Below are 26,989 nucleotides of genomic sequence, written 5' to 3'. Positions count from 1 at the left end.
TTCATGTAAAGTATATAGACTAGCTGTAGTACTCGGCGTTACCCAGACAGTTTTTGAATGTTTACCTTTCAGATTTGTATTACCAGTTAGTTAGGTGTGAAGCGAATTTTTATAAAATTCCTTTTTGAGATGTTGATAGATATTTTACGATTTATTATGTAGTTTTAGATATATTTAGATGTGTTTGATTTCAAGTTTTAGATTATTTAATTTTCTAGTACACACTTTGCCTGCTTAGCTTCCACATGAATAATAGCAGTTTGTGATCTGCTCACATATCTGCAAGAAAAAAAAAAAAATTGCAATGACTTGTATTTTATGTAGTTTGAAAATGCCCAAAAGACGAAGGGGTTCAATAAGTGATGGGATGTTGGAGTTTAATTTTCTTCATCGAGGTGTAATTGAATCTTCTTCCTTTTTTCTTTGTACCAAACAGCATTCAGTATTGGGAGCTGCAGGAAAATCAGAGCCTGTGGGCACAAAAAATCGTGAAAGTGGTAATAGGAAGTAAAATTAATATTTTCATCCTGAAGACTTCCTGCTACAGTATATGAAACAATGAAACCAAATGACAAACTAACATACAGGACACTTCAAAAAGTGATTTTAACCTATAGAATACTTGGCCTATCTGGTGGATATGATTATTATTATTATGATCTGAGACCATGGTTAACCAGTTTGAGTCCCTTTGGTGGAAAATGTTTTCACCATCAGAATGTTGGCCGACAGGATGGGGGAGATGGTACACAATTTCTAATCACTAGACTGTGTGCTAAAAGCCTGAATTAAATTCCAAACCTTTTCATTGTTCTTATGGAGTGAGGGCATGTAACACCTTGAGCAGACCCCTTGGTGTTATTCGACAGGAATAAGTATTTTACCTGGCAAGATAAAGGCCTTCTCTTCCATCCAACCAGGCACTGAAATATACATATATTACATTGTATTACATTTGATTATTTATTTACACTATTCATGCTCACATTGGAGCACCAAAATCAACCTTATACAATAAAAACTTCAAAAAATAAGTATATTAAAAAAATAAGTTCCTTTTTTAACACTTGATACTTTTTTCTTTTCCAATACTTCCTCATTCTAGACGATCTTGCAGCCTGTTCTTCTGCTGACATAACATACTGCTTACATTTTGATGTTTTAAGTGATCGTTTTGTGTACTTGTTGTTTAGAATCTCCCTTTCTCTTTTCAATTTGTTCTTTAGTTATTTTCAATTCATCCAGACCCATTTGTATTTCTTTAAACCAAGTGTGTTTTGTTTTACTATTCCAAAAGATATCAAAAAGCTGTTTTAGGAGTCTAAAATTTGGAAAACAGTATGTGTGTCCAAAAAATTGTATTACATTACAATAATCAAATTTAAAATAATGCAAATAATGATTAAATTAAATTGAAATAAATATAGTAAGAGGAAAATTTCTTAAGAGTAATACCCTACATGTAAAAATAGGTAGAGAATAAAATTTTGTAACATTTGGGGAATAAAGGAAGAATTTTAAACTAATCTGCTACAAGGGCATCCATGACAATACAAAGGTTGTGACTAGCAGCATCAAATTTACATATGATCTGTATTGGTGCATAAAATGTCTCCAAAGTGCTTCTTTGAAGGTGTGAATAGCACTTAACCCGTTGATATATTGTGGAATGAGGTTCCAGTCATGCCAGGCAAGTACTGTGAACGAATGATCATAAATGGCAGTTCTGTGGGTAGGTAAAGGAAGGATGGAATTATTAGTAGATCTGGTGTTACAACTTTGATAGGATGAGAGGTATTTGAAATATGAGGCAAGGTAAAACGGCTGTGAAGAGTTGTGAAGAGTGAAGGACTTCATGGAGATGGCATAGGGAATGCAGTGGGGTGGATTTCTGTCGGGGCTAAGATAGGTGGTTGTATGAAGGAGTTACACCGTCATAGTACCATAAGTTGCAAACGTGTCTTACACATGCATTTGTATGTACCAGCATCAGATTTCACTTCTCTCCCTATCTTATCCCACATCCGAACGTGTAGGTCGCCCATGGACGTCAAATTGAAAGACAAGCACCAGGCAATCTATACAGGTCCTTGGACACTCCCGGCACTAAAAGCAATACGATAAATAGAATTATATCTGTCCCTGGAAATTGCAAAGAAAATAGTGTAAGCTTATACTACAGCCTACATTGAAATGTAATTACAACCAAAAACATTCCTCTCTGCGAATTCCATGTATCTTTGAGTGAAGCATTCAAGAAATACTTAAGTGGAAAACTGTTTTGAATAGAAATTTTGATTCTTAAAAGTTCTCGAATGCATTGTTTTCAATTCTAGAAACTATACGATTCTGTCCAAAATTTGAATTCAAAACAATGTTTTTGAATGCTACAATATAATCTTCATAACTCGAGACATAATTTCACCTTCATAAAAGTAGATTTTGAATCCTTCATTCAAGCAAGTTGACTGAGAAAAATTCACAGGTTGTACTTCCATTTAAATGCACAGTAAGTTGCACTGTTAGTTTCCTGTATTTAGAATCATTTGTTTCCTCAAAATGTTGTACAAGGAGAACTGAACTGTTTTTTTTTTTTTTTTTTTTTGCTAGTGGCTTTACGTCGCACCGACACAGATAGGTCTTATGGCGACGATGGGACAGGAAAGGCCTAGGAGTTGGAAGAAAGGGGCCGTGGCCTTAATTAAGGTACAGCCCCAGCATTTACCTGGTGTGAAAATGGGAAACCACTGAAAACCATCTTCAGGGCAGCCGACAGTGGGATTCGAACCCACTACTTTCAGAATGCAAGCTCACAGCCGGGTAGCTCTAACCGCACGGCCAACACGCCCGGTAAAACTAAATTGTTATGACATTTAATACACAATTAACGAACATGAAGAGCACGTACATTTATGGTGCCCTCTCGGTCTCTTGTAGTCAGTCTTACACAATGGATCGAATTCAATTCTCAGCTAGGTTCAGATTACCTGTATCTGACGTGGGATTGGCCGGCCTCCGTCTAGAAAGCCAAAGGTAATGACTGAGGATTGGCAGCTGTCGCTGACCATGCATCACAGGGGTGAATTCAGGATTGAGTGCTTTGGTAGGCCAAGGGGAATCTGGTTTTTAGCTGTGGAGTTTGTCTTTAATATAATTTATTCAGATTCTTAAAAATTGCATAAATAATAAGAGAAGTGATTTTGCTTCATAGTAATCGGATATTGAAACTATGGAGATATTCTGTTATTAACGTAGCGATATGTAAAATAGGAATAATATAATATGAGTCAACCTTGTAATTTGTCAAGCAGTCAGTCCAAAGGGGCAGCGCATCCATTGGTTTACAAGAGTACACTAAGTTGACCAAAATTGTGCAGTTGGGTGCCCGTTGAGGAGATGGTAGCGATTATTGTTTTAAGAGGAAGTACAACTAGGCAACCATCCATTCTATGTTAACACTAATCAGAAATAAAAATTGAAGGCGTCCCAGAACTTTGAAAAATGAAGGTATCAACCAAAGTAAGACAAGGCCTATGAAGGGTGTGAAAATGAAAGGTTCCCTAGGCCTCGATACCTAATACCATTAGGGTCGGAAAAGAACAACAGTTGAACAAGGGAGATCATATAGGATAAATGAAAGCGAGAACCCTGGCACAAGTCGAAGCAATGCCAGGACTCGGTTACAGGTCCGGTGGTCTCCAACCCACGCTCCCAAGTTAAGAGACCCTGGGGCCCCTTTTAATCCTCTCTTATGACAAGCAACGGATACTGTGAGTGTTATTCTGCCGCCCTCACCCAGAATGGAGCCAGAATAAACATGTAACGATTAAGAGGTTAAAGCATTTCCATTCCCCTATTAAATTAAATATTTTGAATTAGTTATCCTGAAAATAATGAAAACACGAAAGTGACGTGCAAATGTTGCTTGGGACCCCCTGTGGGTGGGGGACACAGACAAAGAATTCATCTGCGGTATCCCCTGCCTGTCGTAAGGGGCGACCAAGGGATGATCAAATTAGAACCATGAAACTACTTGTGATTAGTACCACCACGCGGGGAACACCATGGGTCGTTTTTACTTGCGCGTAGTACCACTATGTTGGGAACCAAATAGGTTTGTGATTAGTAGCAAACAAGAGCATGACAGCTTTTACAGTACCTGTGATTAGTAGCACTGTATGAGTGACACTGTGGGTTGAGGGAACCCATGGTTCTGGCTTGCCTATGATTAGTACCCACTATATGAGGAACACCACGGGATAGTAACAGTCCCTGTGGTTAGTACCGTTATGTGATGAGGACCATAGGTTTGCATTGCCTGTAAATGGCGCCACAATGTGCGAAACCGTATAGGTCTGCAATACATGTGCGAATTTCATTATCTGTGAGTAGTACCATAATGTGTGGAATACCGCGAGTCTACACTGCTCTTGATTAGTACCGCAACATGACAAATACCATGGTTCTGCTTTCCTAGCAATAAGTACCATTGTGAGGGGCTGCTGACTTGAATTTTGGACCCCTTTCGACTACAAGTATCATCGACTCAGTATCGTGCTATAGAAGCAGTCCCTTGATCAGTAATACTATTGTTCTATGCCAGCTTCTGTGCATGTGAGGCACTGTGGGTCGGTTCCATTGATCGTTTTAAATTCATATCCATCCATCCATTAATTCTTCATCCTCATGTTTTGAATTGTGGTCAGTGGATGTTTTGGGGCTTTTAATTTGCCATTTCATTTTGTACGATTAGGGGCCGATGACGTAGATGTTAGGCCCCTTTAAACAACAAGCATCATCATCATCATCATCATCATCATCAATGTTGCTTGGGAGAAATCGTTTTGTCAGTCTGATTAGTCTCGTCTAGCCACGTTATGTCTCTTCGCTAAATAACACAAAATGAAGTAATGTAGTTTTCTTTGTCGGCCGTCCTTCATCGACGATAACCTGCAGTCGAGGGAAAATGTTGTGAACAGCACTGTGCAGCATATCCGTAGGTATGGTGAGAAATTATCTTTTAATATCCCTACTGAGGTCGGACTATCACGGTAGACTTGCGACTTGTCACCCCACATGGATTGAGGTTGGGGGACTGGGTAGGCCACGATTGCAGTGTATCTCTTACGACAGCTCCTTTTACACCGTACACGAGTCTCGTGCGAAACCTATCATTCTGTTGGTGTCAATAAAATTCCATGTCATGTCAAGCCTATGTGGCCATTTATACCTGACGTGTTGCTGTCCAGAGCCCTCTGTTGGTCATTTCGTGTACTTTATTATGGTGTCAGAACCCCATGACATGTCAGTCATGTGTGTCAGTTATTACCTTTCCACCTCCAATACTCCGTGAAGTAAATATTATTTTTTAAGAACCCAGTATCTAGTGAAAAGGTGGATCTCAATAAACTTTTGTATCATTGTTGAATTAATGCGCATTTCAATACAGACCAGTCGTGAGATTTGTAACATGCAAAGTATTGCCTCGTAAAATGTTAACGGACTTCTGGGTCACTCTGTACTTTACTTTGCAAACTTCCAGCCCGTACTAAAAATTTACAATTTGTTTTACGTCGCAACGACACAGATAGGTCTTCTGGTGACGATGGAATAGGAAAGAGCTAGAATTGGGAAAGAAGCGGCCGTGACCTTGGTTAAGGTACCATCCCAGCATTTGCCGGTGTGAACATCGAAAACCATTTTCATGGCGATTCGAATCCCCCACCTCCAGAATGCAAGTTGACAGCTACGTGACCCAATCTACGCAGCCACTCACTCGGTTCGTGAGAAAAAAAATCAATGCTTTCCTTAAGACTGGCGTTGTGTGAAGTAATGGTACCTATTCCTTATTGAAATAGTAATTTGTAATCATAACTGTATTGTTTGAGTGGCAGATAAGGACAAAACTTGTGTGTTTGAAAACTAAACCCTATGACTCAACAGCCCTAAAGGGCCCTGGCCTATCAAGCGGCTGCTGCTCAGCTAGAAGGCCTCCAGATTACGAGGTGTCGTGTGATCGACCCAACGAACCCTCTTGGCTGTTATTCTTGGCTTTCTGCGCCGCGGCACGTACTCACCGTCAGATAGCTCCTCAGTTGTAATCACACAGGCTACGTGGACCTCGTATCAGACGCCAAGATTGAAACTACGAAAGTTGCATATTAAAATCGATAGAAATAATGAAAGTCGGTAATGATTTAGTTTTGTCTGAATCTTTCGCTGAATGGTCAACGTTGAGGCATTCGGTTCAGAAAGTCCCGGATTCGATTCCCAGCTGGATCGGAGATTTTAATCGCACCTAATTAATTCGGGCTCGGAGCCTGGGTATGTGTTTGTTCTAACACGTTTCTCTTCATATTCAGACAACACACTACACTTCCAACCACCAGAAAAATTGCAATAGTGAATACTAGACCTCGGATTTCTACGTGTTTCAATGTTATTTTAGCTGCCTAATATAGACTCTCAAATAGGTTCTAAAATATTTTTAGGCAGCTTCAATTTTACGTATTTTAATAGGGCTAAATTAAAAACCACGTTTATTTTGCTAAGTTGATAATAACTTGTTAGGTGAAAATATAAAAGTTTATCTCATCTCTTTCCTGCAAATGTCACAGAATTTATCATCCGATGTTAAATGGGGAAACTCCTGTAACCACTTTTTAATTAAAGGCGACTTTGAAACTGACACTTTTGGCATAATTCATAGTATATAGTGCACTACTACACTCAGTTTCAAGGCCGTTCCGTTAGGTGCGCCGGCAATCGATGTCTTGGGGTACGGTATCTCGCAAAGTGTCACGTATTCTCTATAGTGCATTTGGTAAAAGTCCCTGACCTGGACGGGAATCTAACTCGGGACCTCCGGGTAAGAGGCAGGCACGCTATGCTCTACACTGCGGGGCCGGAAGAACTATGATTGGTGAGTTTATTCTCATCTTTAAGTTACCAGGTTATGAATACTCTGGTTTTGTCCAGTTTTTAAATATTGCTGTCTACCGTACCATTCTGTAGTTATTTCAAATACTTGACTATCGTTCTTTTTAGGGGCTATGCTAAATCAGTAGCCGCGATTAGGGGGACGAGTGGGGGCAGTCCCCGCCCCAGTTTGTGGAGACATTACATTTTTATTCCGCTTTATCCGGCAAAAAATAGGAATTGTGGGAATTATTTTTAAAAAAGCCGGTTGTACAAGCCTTGTTGTCTTATCAGCTAATTCTTTCCTTTATTTAATTTAATTATTAACAAAATTATCAGCGGAAATATGCACAATGTCGTTAGTCGCGACTAACCGATTTGCATAGCGCCACAGCAAGTAGTGGAAACTTCGAATGTGCTGTGAGGAAGGGTGGCAGCAGTATATATAGGTAGGCCTATATATTTTTTTGGCCAAGATCATGGACACTAATATATCATTGTATGATTCACACGCTTGCCGCGCGCATTCGCAGTCGGGGAGTCTCGTTAGTTTCTTAGTGTGTGTGGTCAAATACTAAATGATTTTTTATTACATAATCACGTTGTACTTCTATTTAATTGTAATTCGTGTTTAATTATTGTTCCTTTGGTGAAAGTTCTATTGGATTTTATTGAATCACAATCTTAAAAAAAAATAAAAAATAAAAAAAAATTATCATTGGCCGGGCTGAGTGGCTCAGACGGTTGAGGCGCTGACTTTCTGAACCCAACTGGGTAGGTTCGTTCCTGGCTAAATTCGGTGGTAGTTGAAGATGCTCAAATACGTCAGCCTCGTGTCGGTAGATTTACTGGCACGTAAAAGAACTCCTGCGGGACTAAATTCCAGCACCTTGGGTTCTCCGAAAAAAGTTAAAAGTAGTTGGTGAGACGTAAAGCAATGAAATAGCCTATATTACCGCACTTAAGTTACTAAACTATCATCCTTTACCTCTCTGTCGAAATTCGCTCAAAGAGTACCGTATAAAAAACTTACCACTTTACAGCTTTTTTTAAAGTTTTGATATATTGTAACCCCGCCCGCTATATCCGACAAACCCAGGTACTTCTTGTTGTCTGCAAGTTTCTTTGCTCGCCCCCCCCCCCCCCCCCCTGCTAAATCCCAATCACCGCTACTGTGAAAAATATTGTGCTTAGGGGTGCAGGTATGTTAAATCCGCCACTTCAGAAAAGATCAGAATCATCAACTAAAAAAAATATGTGATCACCATGGTTTGATTGCTGGAGGTGTCACTTACGATTTCATCAGTCAGCCGGGAGGCGAACTTCCTTTGTTGTGGTTTGGCATTACGTGTGTCTCCTTTCTGATAACCACCACATTCCAGGAAGTTGAGTTACAGCAATGTAGGCTCTGTGGTTGTTCTTTTTCAGCACAGGAAGAAGCTAGTGTCACAGCAGTGCATTCGAATTCGATCCGACTGCAGTTAATTGTGTTCCGCTTGAAGAGATAATGGTGACAAAACTAGCAACTATTTATCTAGGACTTCAGCTGTTTTCTTCTTGTGTACACAGCTTCAACATTGACACCTTTAATCCTATCATATACGATGATGTTGGAAGGAATTCTTCCAAGAGGGCAACTTACTTTGGATACACTGTCTTGCTCAGTAAGGCATATTCCTGGTGAGTAATATCCTTTAGTACCTACTTTTATGGCTCTGAGCAGAGTGTTTGTAAGGTAGACCAGTAGAATTCCTGCTCTTTAAGGGTCAATCACATTCCCTGATTTGTTTTGAAAAATAATAGGGAAACCGAAGAAATGTTCATAGCTCGGAATGGCTCAGTTGAAATAATGGAATTGGATTGTAAATTCTTATGGTTTTTTTTTTTTTTCATTTTACAATTTACTTGATGTCGCACCGGCACAGGTACGTCTTAAGGAAAGGGCTAGGAATGGGAAGAAAGGAAAGGGCTAGAAATGGGAAGAAAGCGGTCGTGGTCTTAAGGTACGCCCCAACATTTGTCTGGTGTGAAAGTGGAAAACTACCTTCAAGGCTGCCGACAGTGGAGTTCGAACCCACTATCTCCCGAATGCAAGCTCACAGCTGAGCTCCCCTAACCCTTCTGCTTTCTGACCTTGTTCAAAACTACTCGGTGTCGGCATGGTATGTGCATCAAGTTCAGTTTTATGGCGAATGCTTTTCCTGACGGCCTAGATGAAGGCTGTTCACTGCTACATTTTTCTGTGATGGTTTGTAGTGGGACGTTCCACCTTAAGTCGGACAAAAACAGCAAAAATGAACTGTAGGGTTTTTTTTTGTTTGTAAATTAACGAACTTTTTAAAACATATGTAGAAAAGCTTCAAAATTAAGATTACGGTACTTAAATAATACGTGCCTAACTGTAACAGCGGGGCAGCCGCGGTGTAGGAGTAACATGCCTGTCTCATACCCAGAGGCCCAGGTTCGATTTTCGACAGGTCAGGGAATTTTTAGCTTGATCTATGGGCTTGTTCGAGGTCCACTCAGCCTATGTGATTACAACTGACGAAGAGATAGCGGCCCCGGTCTAGAAAACAAAGAATAACGGCCGAGAGGGTTCGTCGTGCTGACCACATGACACCTCGTGACCTGCAGGCCTTCGGGCTGAGCAGCGGTCGCTTTGTAGGCCCTGGCTCTTCGAGGCTATTGCGCCACGGTTTTTTTTAAAAAAACGTATCAGCACTCTCCCGATTTTTAAAATGTATGGTAATGATGGAAAAAGTACAAGAAAAAGGTAATTGGGCTGAATTACAGTTAAATCAGAATTGCTTCCACAAAGTAAATCAACTTATAAATTTCCATTATAATATTAAAATCAACTAGCACACTATTCCTCTCTACTAAGAAACCAACCTTCTCCTTAAACCATGTTTCTCATTTCCAGCTTCTTGCTTATTACACTAATGCAGAAAAATAGTTCATAAAAGTAGTACAATATCACCAAAATGCTAATGGAATAAAGGGTTACCATACGTCCTGAAAAAGCAGGATTGCCGTGAATTTGAGCATGTGTCCCGGCGTCCTGACTGAATTTTAAGAAATCCCTAAATGTCCTGAATTTTAAAAATCAGAGCAAATTATTTAACATTTCGCTGAATTCACAGTGGACAGATGACAGAAATAGACTGAAAGCAGAATCTGTTAAATCAATATTACTGCTGCAATACAATTTTAAAGAAATATCTTGTCAGAAATTTCATGATTACATTTTTTTTAGAAATGATGAGGTGCTCAAAAGTGTGTCAAATTCAGAAACGTATGATTGGTGGCCGCATCATGGTAGCTCTGTGTCATAAATATCTTTAAAGCAAAGCAAATAAATGTTGGTTTTAGTTTTCATTTACTCGTGTTATTGAGAAATGAGTATAATAATTCCACGTGAGCTGCCCCATCTGTTACTTAAAAATCTATGCAGATAATATTGAATATGATATGGTCTGTAAAGTAGGGATTTTACTTCAATTATGAACTCTTATTATTTTTCTATTTGATTTTAAACATTAACATCGTGTAACGATTGTGTCTTTGGTAACGGATGGGGCAGTTCACATGGAATTACCCGAACACACTCGTTGGAATTATGGGCGCCAAATTTTAGTCTAGAGCACGCAGGCAAGTGCTCCCGTATAGTCGGCGCTTATGGTAGGAACTTATAGATGTTGGTGTCCTGAATTTCATCCCGAACCTTATGGCAACCCTATATTCACTAGATGCCATGACGTGTAATCGTCCCTAATCGAGCTATTGTATTATTGAAGCCCACACACAAGTTTACCTTATGTGGGATTCACGCTGAATCTTTGACTACCTCTGTATGTATAGGCTATGTATGATACTGATCGTGAATAAAAATATTTAAAATATAAAAGTTACAATTACAAATTACTTTTTTAACAAGTAACCAGCAAAATTACAATTCCAATTACTTCAGAAAACGCATCTTAAGGAATAAGAACCAGTTACTTTTTGACGTAAATGGCAAATGATTTGAAATGTTACTGACAAAAATACAAATTATGGGAAATGATTTTTAAAGTTCCAAAGCATTATATTTAGCTCTCTTAGTGATGCTAGCCACTTTACTTAAAATGAAGTAATTTATTCTTCCTTGCAAACTTTGGTAACATTGCAGCCTCATGCGAAGAAAAGTCAACTTTTTCCTTCTCATCGCTAAGTGTCGATTTCTTAGGGCTAAGCATATCTTTACATAGGATAAATTTCATGTCTTTGGATAACTTATACTGGAGAGGTAATAAAGCACGGTGCTTCATCCGACACTGGTGAAGGTACAGGTTCTGCTGAAGTAGAACTTTAAATGTTTTATTTATCATCACTTTTTTTTTTTTCCATTTTTGCTTCCACACGATGTATTGATTACTAGTGGTTAGTGTGATCAGCTGCCACCTCCGGAGGCCCGGGTTCGATTCCCGGTTCTGCCACGAAATTTGAAAAGTGGTACGAGGGCTGGAACGGGGTCCACTCAGCCTCGAGAGGTCAACTGAGTTGAGGTGGGTTTGATTCCCACCTCAGCCATCCTGGAAGTGGTTTCCCGTGGTTTCCCACTTCTCCTCCAGGCAAATGCTAGGATGGTACCTAACTGAAGGCCAAGGCCGCTTCCTTCCCCCTTCCTTGTCTATCCCTTCCAATCCAATAAATGTGAGCTACACTAGAAAAAGCTAGATCTACATTTGCAGTATAGTGTATAGCTAAGAAAAGACCAGTGGCAATTTGGATTATTAAGCATAGCCCGAGGAGGGAACCAAAATTTCATCAAGCAGAAATATTAGATTTTCTGAGGAGGAAACATATCCGATAGCATCAAATTATTTGATGTATTATTTTCCCCCTATTTTTATATTATTTTTAGCATTAATAACTTGAATGATTTATCCTTTTATGGCAACTTTGTTTACTTTTAATCTGGGCATTTTATTTTTCTTAGTATGTACGAGTTTAGGAGGATATACAGTTATAATTGCGGGCTGGTCTTCTAATTCTAATTTCGCGTTGTTAGGGGGGATCAAAATAAAAGAGCAGGTGGGGCCCTCGAGACTTTTTTTTTTTTTTTTGCTAAGCGAGGATATTTTCCGGGTAAGGCCAAAGCTCTGAGTTGGTGCCTATCCTTTCCTACCATATCTTTTGAGGTCGTAAGTAGTGATAAAGCTATTTGTTATTTTGTGAATGGAGATTATATTATCTTTCTTAAATTAGATGACGAGGTATCGATTGATATACTGTCACTTACAGTAAGTATTTACATACCAACGATTTGGGCGTTAAATGTGTTTTATACAAAAATTCACGTGCTACCAGAGAATTTCAAGAATTTCAAATCAGTTCTACTAGCGAGGGACAAAGATTATCTGAAGTATAACAGATGGAATATACCAGTTACGTGAATCATGATCAGAATCATTGTTAAGAAAGGATTGAAATTCGTGACAGGGTTATGTTTCTAATAGGCTACATTTCTTGAACGAAGTAGGTTATTGTATTTAAAAACGTATGGTAATAGGAAGTTCATTCAAATAAATGTATTTATTTATTGGAAGAAGAATTACGGACTGGAATTATTTACCAAGGGTGCCTTTTCGATCCAGTTTGATAAATCTCAAACTTTTTTGAAATGATTTAAAAGAAGACTAGGTGAACAACTGATAGTAATCTGTCCCCTGGACGACAGCCCTAAATGGAGATCATAGGTGATTGATTTATTGGGAACTGCCGTTCTTTGAAATGCATAAGATATTCCCCAGGATTGTTATTTTATAATGCAATCCTATCTTATCCATTTACAGGGGCCTATCTAAATATATGTCTACTAGATAGAATTGATTCCATTACCCCAAGTAAAGCATTCTTGGATGAAAAATAGTAAAATGCTTAAAGAATCAGGAATGTAGGTAGTTAGCGCGATATGACATACAGAGGATGAATAGTATTGCAGGTGGTAGAAAATAGAGTGGATGTCGGTTTTTATTCCTTCAGTATTATCCACAAAATAAGGATATTATTGACCTTGCCTGCTAAAATACAGTAGGCCTAGTTTCAACATGATACACCATATAACCTTATGATAGACTTATCACATGTAATGCGCGAGCTACAGAGAATTCTAGCGATACAATTAGCGTTCAATATCACTGATGTATCAATTTCATTAGTGCACAAATAATTTTGTTAAGTCCATGTGTCTGTGTTACATGTTTCTAGTGTAGACATTTGGTTTAAAATGTCTATATTTTCTTAACTTAACATGATATATTGGAATGTGTATAAATGTGTATAAAACAAATACGTTATTATTGACAACTTAGCAATTCAATACGGTACGATAATCAAAAGGTTATATTTATGGATCATAGGTTTGTTTACATCCAACCGATGCGTTGGTCATGTTGATTTTGTATTAATGTCTGATACTGTTGGAGGTGGTCTTGATGTAACAATGATAAAAACTCTACGATTTTTATTTCGAGAAATAAATCACGAGTAAATATTACAGTTAATGAAAAGTAACCAGTACCCGGTACAAGTAATTCGATTATTTTTGCTCAATTACTTCCCAGTTCAGGATATACGGTAATGTAAATCGAACTTTGGAAAGTAAGTTGTAGGTCTACCGATAAGTACCGGTACTAAAAAACCAAACTAAATGCGATGGCGCAACATCCCCGAAGACCTTGGCCTACCAAGTGACCCCTGCACAGCCCGAAGGCCTGTAGATTACAAGGTGTCGTGTGGTCAGCTCGACGAAACCTTTCGGCCGTTATTATTGGCTTTGCCCTTTCGAGAGATATACCGTACCCTTATTCATGCGATGGAAAATAGAACAAAATCCTGTCCAGTTTTTCCTTTTATCCCCGGTGGACGACTTCTCCCAAGCAACCCAATCCGACGTCGTTTTCAGAATACGCGCATCGAAATACTTGGAAATTCATTTGAATTGCTTTCTGAAATATATTCGGAATTCGTAGATGTCATCGATCAACCTAAAAACCGGGGGTGAGATTTTTGAGTCACGAATTCGGGAGCAAATAACTTCTGAATTACTCATTCCATTTCGACGTTCTTACTGCCATATTGCAGTTCTTTCTTTCTTCTCTCCGGTGATGTAAAATACCCGAAAAGCGAATTTTTTTGGTGTATATGATGTGTGACTGTATACCTCATGTATACTTCTTCGTAAAAATTGAACTGTTCTGTTTTTATATTTAGTGTGTAAATTTCTAATAAATTGTTTCTTACCTAAATGTGATATTTTAGCAACTTTGATAATTTCAATAATAAGGGGGTGAAGTGCAAAAGCTTCACATAGGTTTACTAGTCACTTCGTAATGATAGTTTTGCTATGGAGAAGCCTGTGGATGAGAAGAAGTGGAATTGCTGTGTTATTTTTTGTTTTGTTTTTCACCTTTATATTCACCAGTATAATTACTCAAAACTTCAAAATAGGTGGTTTATTATTATTATTATTATTATTATTATTATTATTATTATTATTATTATTATTATTAATGAGCATTATGAAATATGATGGGGAAACTCGCATTCCTCCTCATGTCAAGCACTTAAGATCCAGTTGTTTTTGGTCGTGACACTTGCTTTGGAAATCAGTAGGGGTATGTAAATGCCATCAAACCCGCCCTCATTTACGGCTCTGAATGTTGGGGAAGGCAGGAGAAGCACGGTCAGCAAATGCACATCCATGGAGATTTGGATGCTGCGATGGTCAGCAAGTGTCAGACTGCATAATGGGAGCTCTTGTGAGGATCATTTAATACTGCCCCTATTAGCGAGAAACTGGAGGTCGGGCTGATGACCTTCGATGTTAGGCCCCTTAAAACAACAAGCAGCAAGCATCACAAGAAACTGGAGGAGGCAGCAGTTGCGGTGGTATGGGAATGTACAACGTCAAGATAAAGATCATCCCATACAGAGAGCTCTTCCATCAAGGAACCAAGGACAGGACAAGACGTCCTACAGCAAACGGCCGGAAAGGCTTTGAAGAGAAACAGCATTTCAGTGGTGCCAACTTCTGTGGAACAGAAGTGCCGACCCTGAGTGATACACGAAAATGTCCTTTACGGGCACATATTCTACCACTGGGGAGGAGGAGGAGTTCATTTGTGTTTATTAGACTGAAAAACTTTAAAGTTATATTCCCAAATATTGAGTATTTCTTCTCGTATATTGTTCTGCAGTTCATCTACTCTCCATCTGTAGACTTTATTTTTTCTGCCAATACTGAATATTTCCTGTGTACCCCTGAACAGGCTTGTTTGAGAAGTGCTGAATTTGACAAATGAAACCAACCTTTTGTATCTTTAATGTGAAGGACTTTAAACATTGCTACTGATTGTGTTTCTCTAAACTTAACTATAATATTTCTATCTAGGTTACTGATAGGTGCACCGCGCTCTAACTCTAAGTACCTGGAGCCAAAAGGAGTTGTTGAACCTGGAGTGGTCTACAAATGTGCTTTAAAGGGAAAATGTGAAGAAATCCACCTGGATTATCGAGGTAACGTATCCACAAAGATGCACACGAGATGCTTTCAGTTGGTTCAGTTATTTTATTCACATCTATTTACAAATTAAACACACACAACATTAATCACTGTTGCCACAAAAGAAATATTCACATCAAAAGCGCCATTTAAAAACTGCCAGACACTTCAATATGGCGACTGCATCCACTGCATGTCACGAGTTCACAAGTATAATATTACTACAACATAACTCTACTCAACAACAATTCTCTTACCAATCAATCGTCAACCAACAACTCTCTTATCACCATTAAAGATTCGAACCTTCCCCTCGGGTTCAGCTTGCGGAGATAACTGCAGAGGTAGAAAACTGGTGGCCGTTACCTGGGTTGATGTTCTGCCTGCCGAAGAAAGAGGACCCCTGTCTCCTCTCTTAACACACACACTCAGTGATTCGGCAATCAATAAGACAAGTTAACTCGAAAGGCGACAGCTTTTATACCCGAGAGGAAGCTTCGAGAAGGCTCTGGACTAAATCTGGACACACCCTCTCCTTTTATTGGATAGACAAAAATTTACAAGAAGTCTATGATTGGCTGAAAAATATATACAGGAAATTTGTTATTGGCCAGAATCCAAAGCAGGCGGAATGAGAAGGAAGTATTGCATACCTTGAAGTATCAAAAACAAGGAAAGTCAATTCAGTTCAGAAAACCTATAGACACAAAACTTCTTTAAACTTCTAGTTATTTCGCCTTGCACCAGAGGGCTACAGTCTTCAGTTGGCTTTTGGCAATATAATCAAGGTAAAACTCATCATCATCAGCATCATCATCATCATCATCATCATCATCATCATCATCATCATCATAAGAAGAAGAAGAAGAAGAAGAAGAAGACCGAGGAAGTGCCTGTGCGGTCTGTGTCTCGTAGCTATCAACTTGCATTCAAGAGATAGTCTGTTCGAACTCCACTGTTGGCAACCCTGAAGATGATTTTCCATGGTTTCCCCATTTTTTACACCAGGCAAATGCTGGGGCTGTTCCTTAATTACGAGGCCACTATCGCTTCCTTCCCACTCCTTGCCCTTTCCTGTCCCATCATCACCATAAGATCTATCTGTGTCGGTGCGACGTCAACCATATTGTAAAAATAATAAGAAGAATACTTAGGCATTATGTGAATATTGGGCTACATTTATCATTCGAATCATATGTATCCCTGTTGTAGGAGTGGTATAACACTTGCGGTATATAACTACGAACCTGTTTGTATAGGCTTTCATAATCTTTACCCCTCCCCCCCTGGGTGGTAGAATAACACCCACACTGTCCCCTGTCGTAGGAGGTGAATAAAAGACGCCCCAGGGTCTCTTAACTTGGAAGCCCGGATTGGCGACTACGGGGCCCTTAACTGAGTCCTGGCTTTTTTTCTGTCACTTAGCTTACTTGTGCCAGGCTCCATACTTCAGTTTTTCCTAAACGACCTCCCTTGTGTAGTTAACTCGGAAAAAAGGAAACACGAATAATATTATTATACAGTTCCTATTACATTTGCTGCTTCTTTTAAGAAAATATATTTGTTGGAAACTTTCCTATAACATTTTAAAGACTTGGGGTGGATTAGAAACGGTTTTGGGATCGAATTCCACTTGAGTGTTACCGTCCATCTATACTCTTCTGTTCCAATTGTGGTTCATCAAAATGATATCAGAAGAAAATACATAATGGGACTCACAAATACAAAAAATATTCATATAAACATGTGATTCTTCAGGAATAATTCCATTGCTATAACTTACTAACATCGAACGAGACGGAATTATAAGTGGGTTGCCATTTATCATGCCTGCATTTTTTAACCGTATCCACTGAGCTCTCCATTGCTCATCACTGGAAAGCGAAACACTAATCCTGCCAGTTGACTTCTTCTGACAATTTGGTGTAGCGCAGTATCCCAATTCCCTTAAAAATGCAAATATATTTCATATTATCACATCGGGCCCGCTCATATCATAACGATGCTTAAGACCCAATATGGCCGTCACCGCAAAGGATTGTGGTAGCGTGACCAGACTTTCCTATACTGACCTTGAAAGCAACTGAAAACTCTCCTGCCATCTGTTGAGAATGCTGTAAAATGGACGATCGCAAAATGAACACTGCAGCTGTACGAGAATTTCTCGGGCGCTCACTTTATGGGCAAAGGCATGCAGCCCGAGAATGTCTCGGACGTGCCACTGAAGAAATGTATGAGTAATACCGATTTGAATTTCAGAAATTACATTGCATGAAATAGTTGTGCTTTCTACTGATTTTTTGTGGATTGTGTTCAATAAATGTTGTATTTTCGGGCATAATGATATGATTCGTTCCACTTTTTGAAAACTATCGATTACTATCGATAGCTGAGCTCATAATATCGGAAAATATCGATGGCGATTGATCCATTCCATAGTTTGCTGCCTCTAGACTGCAATATAGGTTGAATTTCCTCCACTATCTGAAATCTTCACCCTTACAACCATACTTTCAGTTTTGGGAATAAGAAGACATTGGGTGAATAGGAAGATGTGGTACCACGATTATGTCATGGCCAAAAACCGTCGAGTCAGTAGAGCAAATAATGGGCAGCTGCATTGTCATGGTGAATGAACCACCGATCAGGTCTCTTCGTTATCACATCCCTCTGTAGATGTTTCAAAACTTGGATGTAGAAAGCTGCATTTACTGTTAGACTAGATGAAACACACTCATTGTGAACAATTCCTTTCTGATCAAACAAGAGATCCACATGCATTTGGTGCTGATTTTGAGTTTCCTCACTTTCTTCAGTCGAGGTAACCCCGAACTTTTTCATGGATGATTGTCTGTTGGTTTCTGGGTCTAACTAGGATGTAACTGAAAGGAAATCCTTTTTTTTAATGGGTCTTAAACCATAAAGCCAAGTTAATCTCTCTTAATGACAATGAAAATGAAAGGTGGGGTCATTGGCAGCTTGTTCTTTGAGGTCCAAGCAAAGTCGAGCCTTACAAGGGAAGGGTGCAACCCGGGGAATCGCGGATCTTATGTAAATTTTACACACACTTTAAATGAGCCAAGAATAACACAACGGCCAAAACATTTCCTTTGGAAATTAATTCATGCGACCTGCAGAAGGCGTTAAAGTTTGCACGCTTGAATTGGTGCGCTTGGCTACGCAAGACTGCGGTGTGTGCTGATTTCGCACATCAAGGGTCCTCACCAGTGATCTTTTCTATTCCATTAGTAATTGCGCAACACATCTTGAGGAGGATGTAACGACATTAAGAGAAATAACTTATTTCCTGCATTTCTTGTAGGTCAATAAGTGGTGGCGGTGGAGATTTTTGTTTTAAGAGGAAGTATAACTAGGTAATCATCCTCTCTGAACAAATTAGTGGAAAAGAAAATGAAAATGAAACAAAATTATTTATTCAATGAAGAAATTTGGAAACACAGTACAAAATGAAACAAAAATTATTGAATTAGGCTGAAAAATTACTAACGAATCAAAAGGGAACGTGCATTTCCTGAGTAACAGTACACTTGTAATTTACATACCCTTCATTAATCCACTGCCGCACATAAAGCGGATGACGAGATCAGCAGTAGTCTCGTCATTGGCTAGTATGCGTTCGAGTGCTTCCTGCAGGCTGAGGCTTCACCTTGGGCCAGAAAGATCGGCACACTCTGTGAAAGGCAATAGAATAAGATTGTTATAGTGAAAATAGAGGTCTATCAGTATAACAAGGGACATTACAGACGAAAGCAAGTTACTCCTTATAGCTTCTGCAAAAATGATGTTCATGATAGAAGGGTTTAAGCAAAAAATTGTTCTACACCAACTACACCTAACAAAGAGAGGATAAGTGCTTAATATCACAAGTTGCATATGTTTCATCCAATGAAAAAATAATATGTTGATTACCATTATACAATTACCCACCAGTCCCATACAGCGACTATAAGCGTACGTCAGCGTGGCCTCAAATCAGCTGTTGGACAGTGCGAGTTGCGGTTAGGATATTGAGTAGCGGCCTGTGTAGCCGAGCGTGCTAATTCAAACATACAAACTGTAATGTTTTCAGTAGGTTGCACAAGTTAATTTTTGAAAGAATTATTTTGGCAATTGTGTTATTTTTGGCTCATTTAATGCGTGTGCGAAATTCAAGTAAGATCTGTGATTGCCCGGTATGCGCCCTTCCCTTGTTAGTTGCTTTTGGTCATTCCCCAGGAGTGGCACCATGGGTGTCTTACGCCTGAGGAAAGTTTACCGTACAGGAACTGGTGTGGAAGTCTGATGTCGCTCATACGGTACACATGTCCATTCCACCGAAGCTGATGGTCAGTGATAGAGGCTTCCACAATGTTCATACACACTTTCTCAAGAGCTTCAAATTTGGAGACATGGGTCTCCCGTTTGATATTTAAGATTGAACAAAGTTTCTGCTGATGAAAATGTTAAAGTTTCTTGTTGTCATGGTGGTTCAGGGTCCAGGTTTAACTTCCATAGAGTAACATGATAATAACTGTTTAATTCACCATGAGTTATGAGTTTGGTATGAACTATTACGTTTTTATCCCTGAAGACCCGGTTGGGTAGCCAACCAAATATAAAATAAACAGCGCAGGGTCTATTTTCCATATCCTCCTTTTTTTTAAAGATGTTTTACGTCGCACTAATATAGATAGGTAGGAAAGGGCTGGGAGTGGGAAGGATGATGCTGTGGCCTTAATTAAGGTACAGCTCCAAGATTTGCCTGGTGTGAAAATTGAAAACCATCTTCAGGGCTGCCGACACTGGGGTTTGAACTTGCTACTCAAAAATAATGGACACTAGCCACACTTAAGTGACTGCAGCTATCAAGTTCGGTAACATCCTCTTGTGAGGTGCATCATTTAGATATGATGCTCCCAAGTTATGAGGAATGTTCTCTACCTGTTCCAGAATGATGTCTGAAGCAGAGGCATTAAACACTGCAAGGCTAGTCCCTGGGGCAGGTTGAGCAAGATTTTTTTTGCGTTGATGGTGAAGCTAAAATGATCGTATGTGCTCTTGAAACTATTGACTGACTGCTGCAGTTCCTCAGGGGTAAGAGCAGGTGATGGAGCTCAGTTATCCTGGTCACATAAGTTAAGCATTGTAGAGACTTCCATCAAGACCATACTTTAAATCAATGACAGGGGTTTCGGTACGTGATAAATCACCAAGTATAGCCACTACCGGAGCAAAGAGCAGTGGGACAAGCACATACCCTTGCTTCAATCCACACGTAAGATGTACGAAGGCTGTTTATTTCCCAAACTCTGATGGGCTATGTTACCGTATTTTTGTGGTAGGTAGAGGTGAAAGAAGGTGCGGGTGTGAACGGGTCTCAAACTACGAAATTAAAGTTAATGTAAAATTTAACAAGGTTATATTCTCTTTTCAAAATCAAGAAATAACAAGCATGGAAGGTACAGAGTAGCAAGGCAACAAAAGAGCAACAACAGTATTTACAGGCTTTGGGCTTCGAGCCCCGGACTCACAATTCTTGAGCAGTTAGCCCAAGCTTACATGTACATAAGGTTTCACAAAGGGGCAGAAAACCCCAATCACGCCCAGGAGCACTTGCTCCAAATTACACAGTAAGACCTCCTAGAGGCACGTAGAAACAAATTCCAAAAGAGCGATCCGCTCTCGAAATTTTAAGCCTATCAAAAGGCCACACCTAACACGACCTTCAAGCTGTCCTCTAAGGACGTAACCCAGGGGTAAAATACCCAACCTACTGAGGCCTATTAAGCGAGAAAAGGATAATTACATGGCCTCTAAAATACCAAAGTGAGAGGAGGCGAACTGCACTCCTAATACATTTTGTTTTAAAACCTAATCTGGCTCTAGGCCACTAATGCAAGGGCTAATCCCATACTACAGAGGTGACTTTAGAAAAGAACAATTTATATTACATTAAGGAAGAATCGGTTGTGAGAAATAAGTTCACCTCAAAACAATATGAGTGGGAGCTCGAGAGGGTTAAGCACTCTCTATTCCAATATGTAGCTTAAAAGATAGAATAAATACAAGGTGTCTTTACATTTTAGGGAAAGTTACATGGTGGAAACGCTTCGGACCCGCCCCGAGAGTTAAACTGCTGAGCTAGCAAGAAAAGAAGTTATTATACGGCCATTACCTGGTTGTTGAACTGCTGCCCGAAGAAAGAGGCGCTACCCGCCCCCTGCTATGTTCTTTACACACTGAAAGATGGTACTGAAGTGGCGCAGAGACCCTAAAATCAGCAGTTTATATACTCTCGCGGAAAGTTCGAGGCGTTTCAGGAAAGAAAACACCCGCCCACAATCATTTATTGGTTAGGGTTAAGCAGCATATCCAATCTGAAGAAGAAACACCTTATTGGTCGTAAATTAATTAAAGAAATTCAGGATTGGCTAAATTCAAAACAAGGGGAAAGAAAGGGGAATACAGCCAACTTAAACAATACCAGAAAGAAATTTAACAAGAAACAAACTTTTGAAATAAAAATTTCTCCAAAAAACAGTTCTTTCACCTTGCACTAGGGTGCACTATTGTAGTTCTTCAGTAGTGTCCTCTAGAAGAGAAAGTTCACACTTCTTACTACAAGCAAAACAAAAATACGTCGAAAACGACCCAGTTCAGAAACTTCAAAATTTCCAAGTGGTGACATCTTCTGAGAAACTTGAAAATTAATACATTAGATAAAGTTCAGACTTCCTCCACCAGAGGAGTTTCAACTGGCGCAAATTTTAAATTAGCGGCGTGGAGGTGTACCGCCCGGTACAGGCTATAAAGAAGAGACACATTGACATAAGAAAATGATTTTATCACAAAACGTTTAGTACCGGTAGTTTCATACTTATTTTTTGACATAATTGGCAAAACTATTTAGGCATTTGATATATATGTTGATTCCCATAGGGAATCTGAAACATTTGTCCCGAATGAGTAAATTTATAATATAATACCAATATAAATGGTTCGTTATTGGACATTATAAATTTTCCAGCTAACTCATTCTTGGTTGCCAGCGTTTTGCCCTCGTGTGCTAGGGTGGGCTCATCAGTTGGTACCTAGCACACCTACCAATATGCTGGCTAGTGCATATTGTGGAGGCCACTGCGTAGGCTACTTGCAGCCACAGGCAGTGCCAATGCACTAAGAGACTTTGTCTCATTACCAGAAATTGATGCCTGCTTGGCCATCAGATGATATATATGTTGATTTATATTTATATTTATATTGGTATTTAGGCATTTGTCATATTACATCAGCTTTCCGATGTCCTCTGCAAAGACATCTGCTGCCAATGAGGTGAGTCTGGTCAGACTCCTGTTCCATGAAGTCCACCAACAAAGTACCTTTATGGTCCCTAACAACGGTAGCCATTGTTTTCCTGTTGCTCAGTGTCAGTTTAAACCTTTCTGGCTTGTTTGGAGAAGAAGGATGCATCTGCTACTTAGACTGCTCTTTGGTTTCTGGAGTGTCATACAGGACCCAAGTTTCATTGCCAGTAATGATAGACTTTAAAAACTCTTCCCCTGTCACTATGGTAACGTGTGAGAAACATTGCAGCTGACGCTATTCGTTAAGTTTTGTGATCGTTAGTCAACACTCATGGGACCCAACGTGAACGAAGTTTCTGGCATCCTAAGTATTGAATCACAGTTGTGTACAGAGAAGACCGTGAAATGTCTGAGATTGCTGTAGAAAGTTCACTGATCGTAAACCTCCATTTGTGGCGTACAAACGAATAACTTCAGGAGGCTGTCCAGATGCACATTTCCTCACTGGTGTCATGATACGATAAATACCTGAATCGTTTTGGCGATTGTGTGGAAAAATAAGAATGAAACTACTATACTTTTAGTGATAAAATAATTTTCTTAAGTCAATGTGTCCTTTTCTTATAGCCTATTGGATGCTGGGAAAAAAAACAGGCCTCGTAAATATACAGCGCGAGTCAGAAATACGGCTATACATTTGATCGATTGCTGATGTTTGATTATAACTCTTACAGATGGAAGAATGGCACCGTTGGAGAGTCGAGGCTTCTTACTATCAACACACAACAAAGCATGATTTTAACATAACTTTGCTAGTATCAGCTGTGGGAAAGTGAAGATAATGGCTGCTGATATCGGGAAACCTCCTGGAAGACCTTGCAGCCGCACTGATGCAGCAACATCAGAAAGGATCGTGGAAGCATTCGGAAACATTCCCCGGAAATCAAAACGCCAGGGTGCACATGAATTTGACATCAGTCAGTCCAGTGTGTCTCGTGTTTTGAGATGTAAGAGGTACTGAACTTTCAAGCCGATTCGTGTTCATGAACTGAGTAAAGATGACTCTGACAGGTGCTTGCAGCTGTGGGAATTTGTGTTAAAGGAATGTGAAATTGACAAATTGGTACAAAATATTGCATTTTTCAGACGAAGCTGTGTTCCAAGTGAATGGGAATGTTAATTGACACAACTGCCATTATTATGTCAGAGAGAATCCTAAAATTATTGAAGAGAAGTATATGAAATGTGGATCAGTGACAGTCTGGGCAATGATTGGATGCTAAGGATTGCTAGGCATGAAATTTTTTGGAGAGACAGTTAACGGTCAAAGGTATTGTGAAATCCTCAATGAAGTTTTGGTGCCAGTGATGCAAAGTGTTCAGCACCAACCCTGCATATTCCAGCAGAATGGTGCACCCCCTCACTGTGTTATTGCGGCGAGGAACATTTTGAATCGCAAATTACCACACAGGTGGGTGGGAAGGAGACGACTGACAGAATGGCCAAATTGCTCTCCTGATCTCACAGGCTGCGATTATTGGTAGTGGGAGCATTTGAAGGAGAAAGTTTGCACTCGAAAACCATGAGACATTGACATGCTGAAAACTGTAATTGAGGAAGAAATTCGTGCTATATCATTGTTCATGTATCAGAAAGCTATGAGTGATTTTTCCAAAGCGCTGTCAACTATGATGTGAACTGGGCGAGTTGGCCATGTAGTTTGTGGGTAAGGGCAAGCAGCTGTGAGCTTCCATCCAGGAGAAAGTATCTTTGGCAGCCCTGAAGATGGTTTTCCGTGGTTTCCCATTTTCACACCAGGCAAATGCTGCGGCTGTACCTTAATTAAGGACACAGCCGCTTCCTTTCCACTAGCCCTTTCCTATCCCATCGTCGCCATAAGACCTATCTGTGTTGTGTGATGTAAAGCACGTTGTAGAAAAAAAGAACTGTGACGTGAAGTTAACGGCATTTTAATGCAATTATATAACTCGGTATTGTTGATGTTTTTTGTTGCATTGTTGTGTGTTGATTGTGTCAGACCTAGACTTTTATCTGTAAGGGTTATTAATAAACATAAGCAATCGATCAAACATACAGCCGTATTCCTGACTCACCCTGTACTGTATGCATGTCTGCATATCTTAGAGTTTTGTTCCCCCCATCTTGAACAGTGATACATTTCCTAAATTCTTCTTGGATTCCCTTTCTGTCTACTCTACATAAATATTAGAAAGGAGGTGAGAGGGATGATGACAATGTGTAATTTCTCTTTGGATAGTTTCTTCCCCTTCATATCCCTTAATTTTTCATTTGTATTGAGATTGTAGATAACCTTTCTTTCGTTCTTTCTTTGATTCCAATGGCAGGAAATGAAAAGCCAATGTCATCACTAAACACAGCGAACCCAGTCGTGGACCTGAAGGACCACGCTTGGATTGGAGGGAGCATGGACCTGGAAAGGAAGCAAGGTGGCCGTGTGGTGGTGAGTGAAATATGTAATCTTTCTTCTTTTTCTTCAGTGTTTTACCCTCCTGCTGGCGGGGTCTATTATGTGGATTCATTGTCTCCATTTAATTCTGTCCTGGGTCGCGTCAGGGAGGAGATTGATGCTCTTCAGATCGTTGTGAAGGGTATCGCTGTTTTGGTCTCCTACTGGTGACTTCTAGCATGTAACCGGTCTTCACAGTAGTCTCGGCCCCTGTCCAAACCATCATAGATACTCTCGCGCATTTTATCTTGAATCAGTGCCACGCCAAACTTCTCCCTGATGGATTAATTGGAGTTTAGGTACAGTGCAACAGCCCGGATGACAGTATGGTAGATTTTCGATTTGAGATTATCTTTCATCCTCCGGTCACAAGTGACGACAATTGTTGATCGCCATTTCATCCAGGCTGCGGATATCCTTGACCTCTTCAACAAGTCGCCCATTATCAGCGATTATGGAGCAAAGAGTTCACAAAGGTTTGGTGTTCTCCACCTAATCAGTACTTGTATAGTGTTTATTATATGTATTTACATTTAAAAGTACATTATGGGTGCAGGACTAGTTTCGATCCTCTGTTGGGATCATCTTCAGCTGCTAAATGTAACATGAACATAAGATAGCAATACCTTAAATTAAAAATATTACACTATTTAAGATATGTACAGTTCTAAATTATGGTGATAACACATATTAATGTCTTCATTTTATATCTGAGATTCACTTTCATACCTCCACATACTGGTTGCAGTGGTTTACACAGAGCATTGTTGATTCAAAATTCATGTACACAGATCTGCATCTAAATGTTAATAATTAGAATAGAACTGTACCATTTTCGTGAGAAACCTGTACACGATCTGCCAGGTCTGACAGATGTACACAAATAGGTCAAATGATTGAACAGAGTCAGTGATAACACATGGATTCAAATCACTGACGCTGTCGCATTCAGGAAAACAGGGCTGAAATTGTTCCACTTTAAAAACCGATGCACACTGGTATGGAAGCTTTTGCTGTCTGTTGATGTGTTGTCTTCTTAGAGTATCACATTTGTGGTTAGGATGTCGTGATCACAAAGACGCACACACACACAGGGCTGTCAATTGTGTATAGTGTTTTTATTTACAAATAATATACACATTACACACACATTAATAAACCACAATTTTGAACAAAACTCTTGACTGAATAGAAGAAGAAGACTGCCACATTAGCATGTCAGCCAACTACCAACACAACAAAATCTCAACATGAGTTCACACACTGAGTTCGACTAATGACTCCTCGCTAACAACTCCTAAGACTGTCTCTTTACATTCTGTAAAGTGGGGTAACTTCGGCCATACGGGATAACTTCGGCCACTGACGAATAGCAACACTTATTTTCTCCTGCCTCCTATTCTGAAAAAGATGAACCACTTGCAGCAACTAAAATGTACATCTCTATCAACATTTGGTAGTCCAAAAAACATTGACGGTCTCACTGTTGAGTCAGTTGATTTCTTTTGCAGCCCCGACTATTGTCTTGTCTGGCAACTGCAGAAAACAAACTGTTCTCTAGCCCCAGCATTCACTTCTCCATTCCAGTGGTTTATGGGGTCAAAATGTAAGTACGTCTGGTAACTGATCAACACAATTTGATGCATTTTTATTCAAATAGGTTTTTCAGGGAATAGTTTTGTGATAGAAGTTATCCTCTTCCGGGGTAACTTCGGCCATGCCAAGAACATA

General features: G+C 39.6%; 1 protein-coding gene across 1 annotated transcript in view; it reads left to right on the top strand.

Moving 5' to 3' along the window:
* Positions 1–8,486: 8,486 nt before the first annotated feature.
* Positions 8,487–26,989, top strand: part of LOC136884022 (integrin alpha-PS5) — a 156,085-nt gene continuing 137,582 nt past the window's right edge. The window contains exons 1-2 of the mRNA XM_067156026.2: positions 8,487–8,598; positions 25,137–25,252. Of these exons, the coding sequence (XP_067012127.2) occupies positions 8,523–8,598; positions 25,137–25,252 (192 nt within the window). The 5' untranslated portion in view covers positions 8,487–8,522. The remainder of the gene's footprint in view (positions 8,599–25,136; positions 25,253–26,989) is intronic.

This window comes from Anabrus simplex, chromosome 12, assembly GCF_040414725.1.
Source record: "Anabrus simplex isolate iqAnaSimp1 chromosome 12, ASM4041472v1, whole genome shotgun sequence".
NCBI lineage: Eukaryota > Metazoa > Arthropoda > Insecta > Orthoptera > Tettigoniidae > Anabrus > Anabrus simplex.
This window is presented reverse-complemented; position numbering and strand designations above follow the sequence as displayed.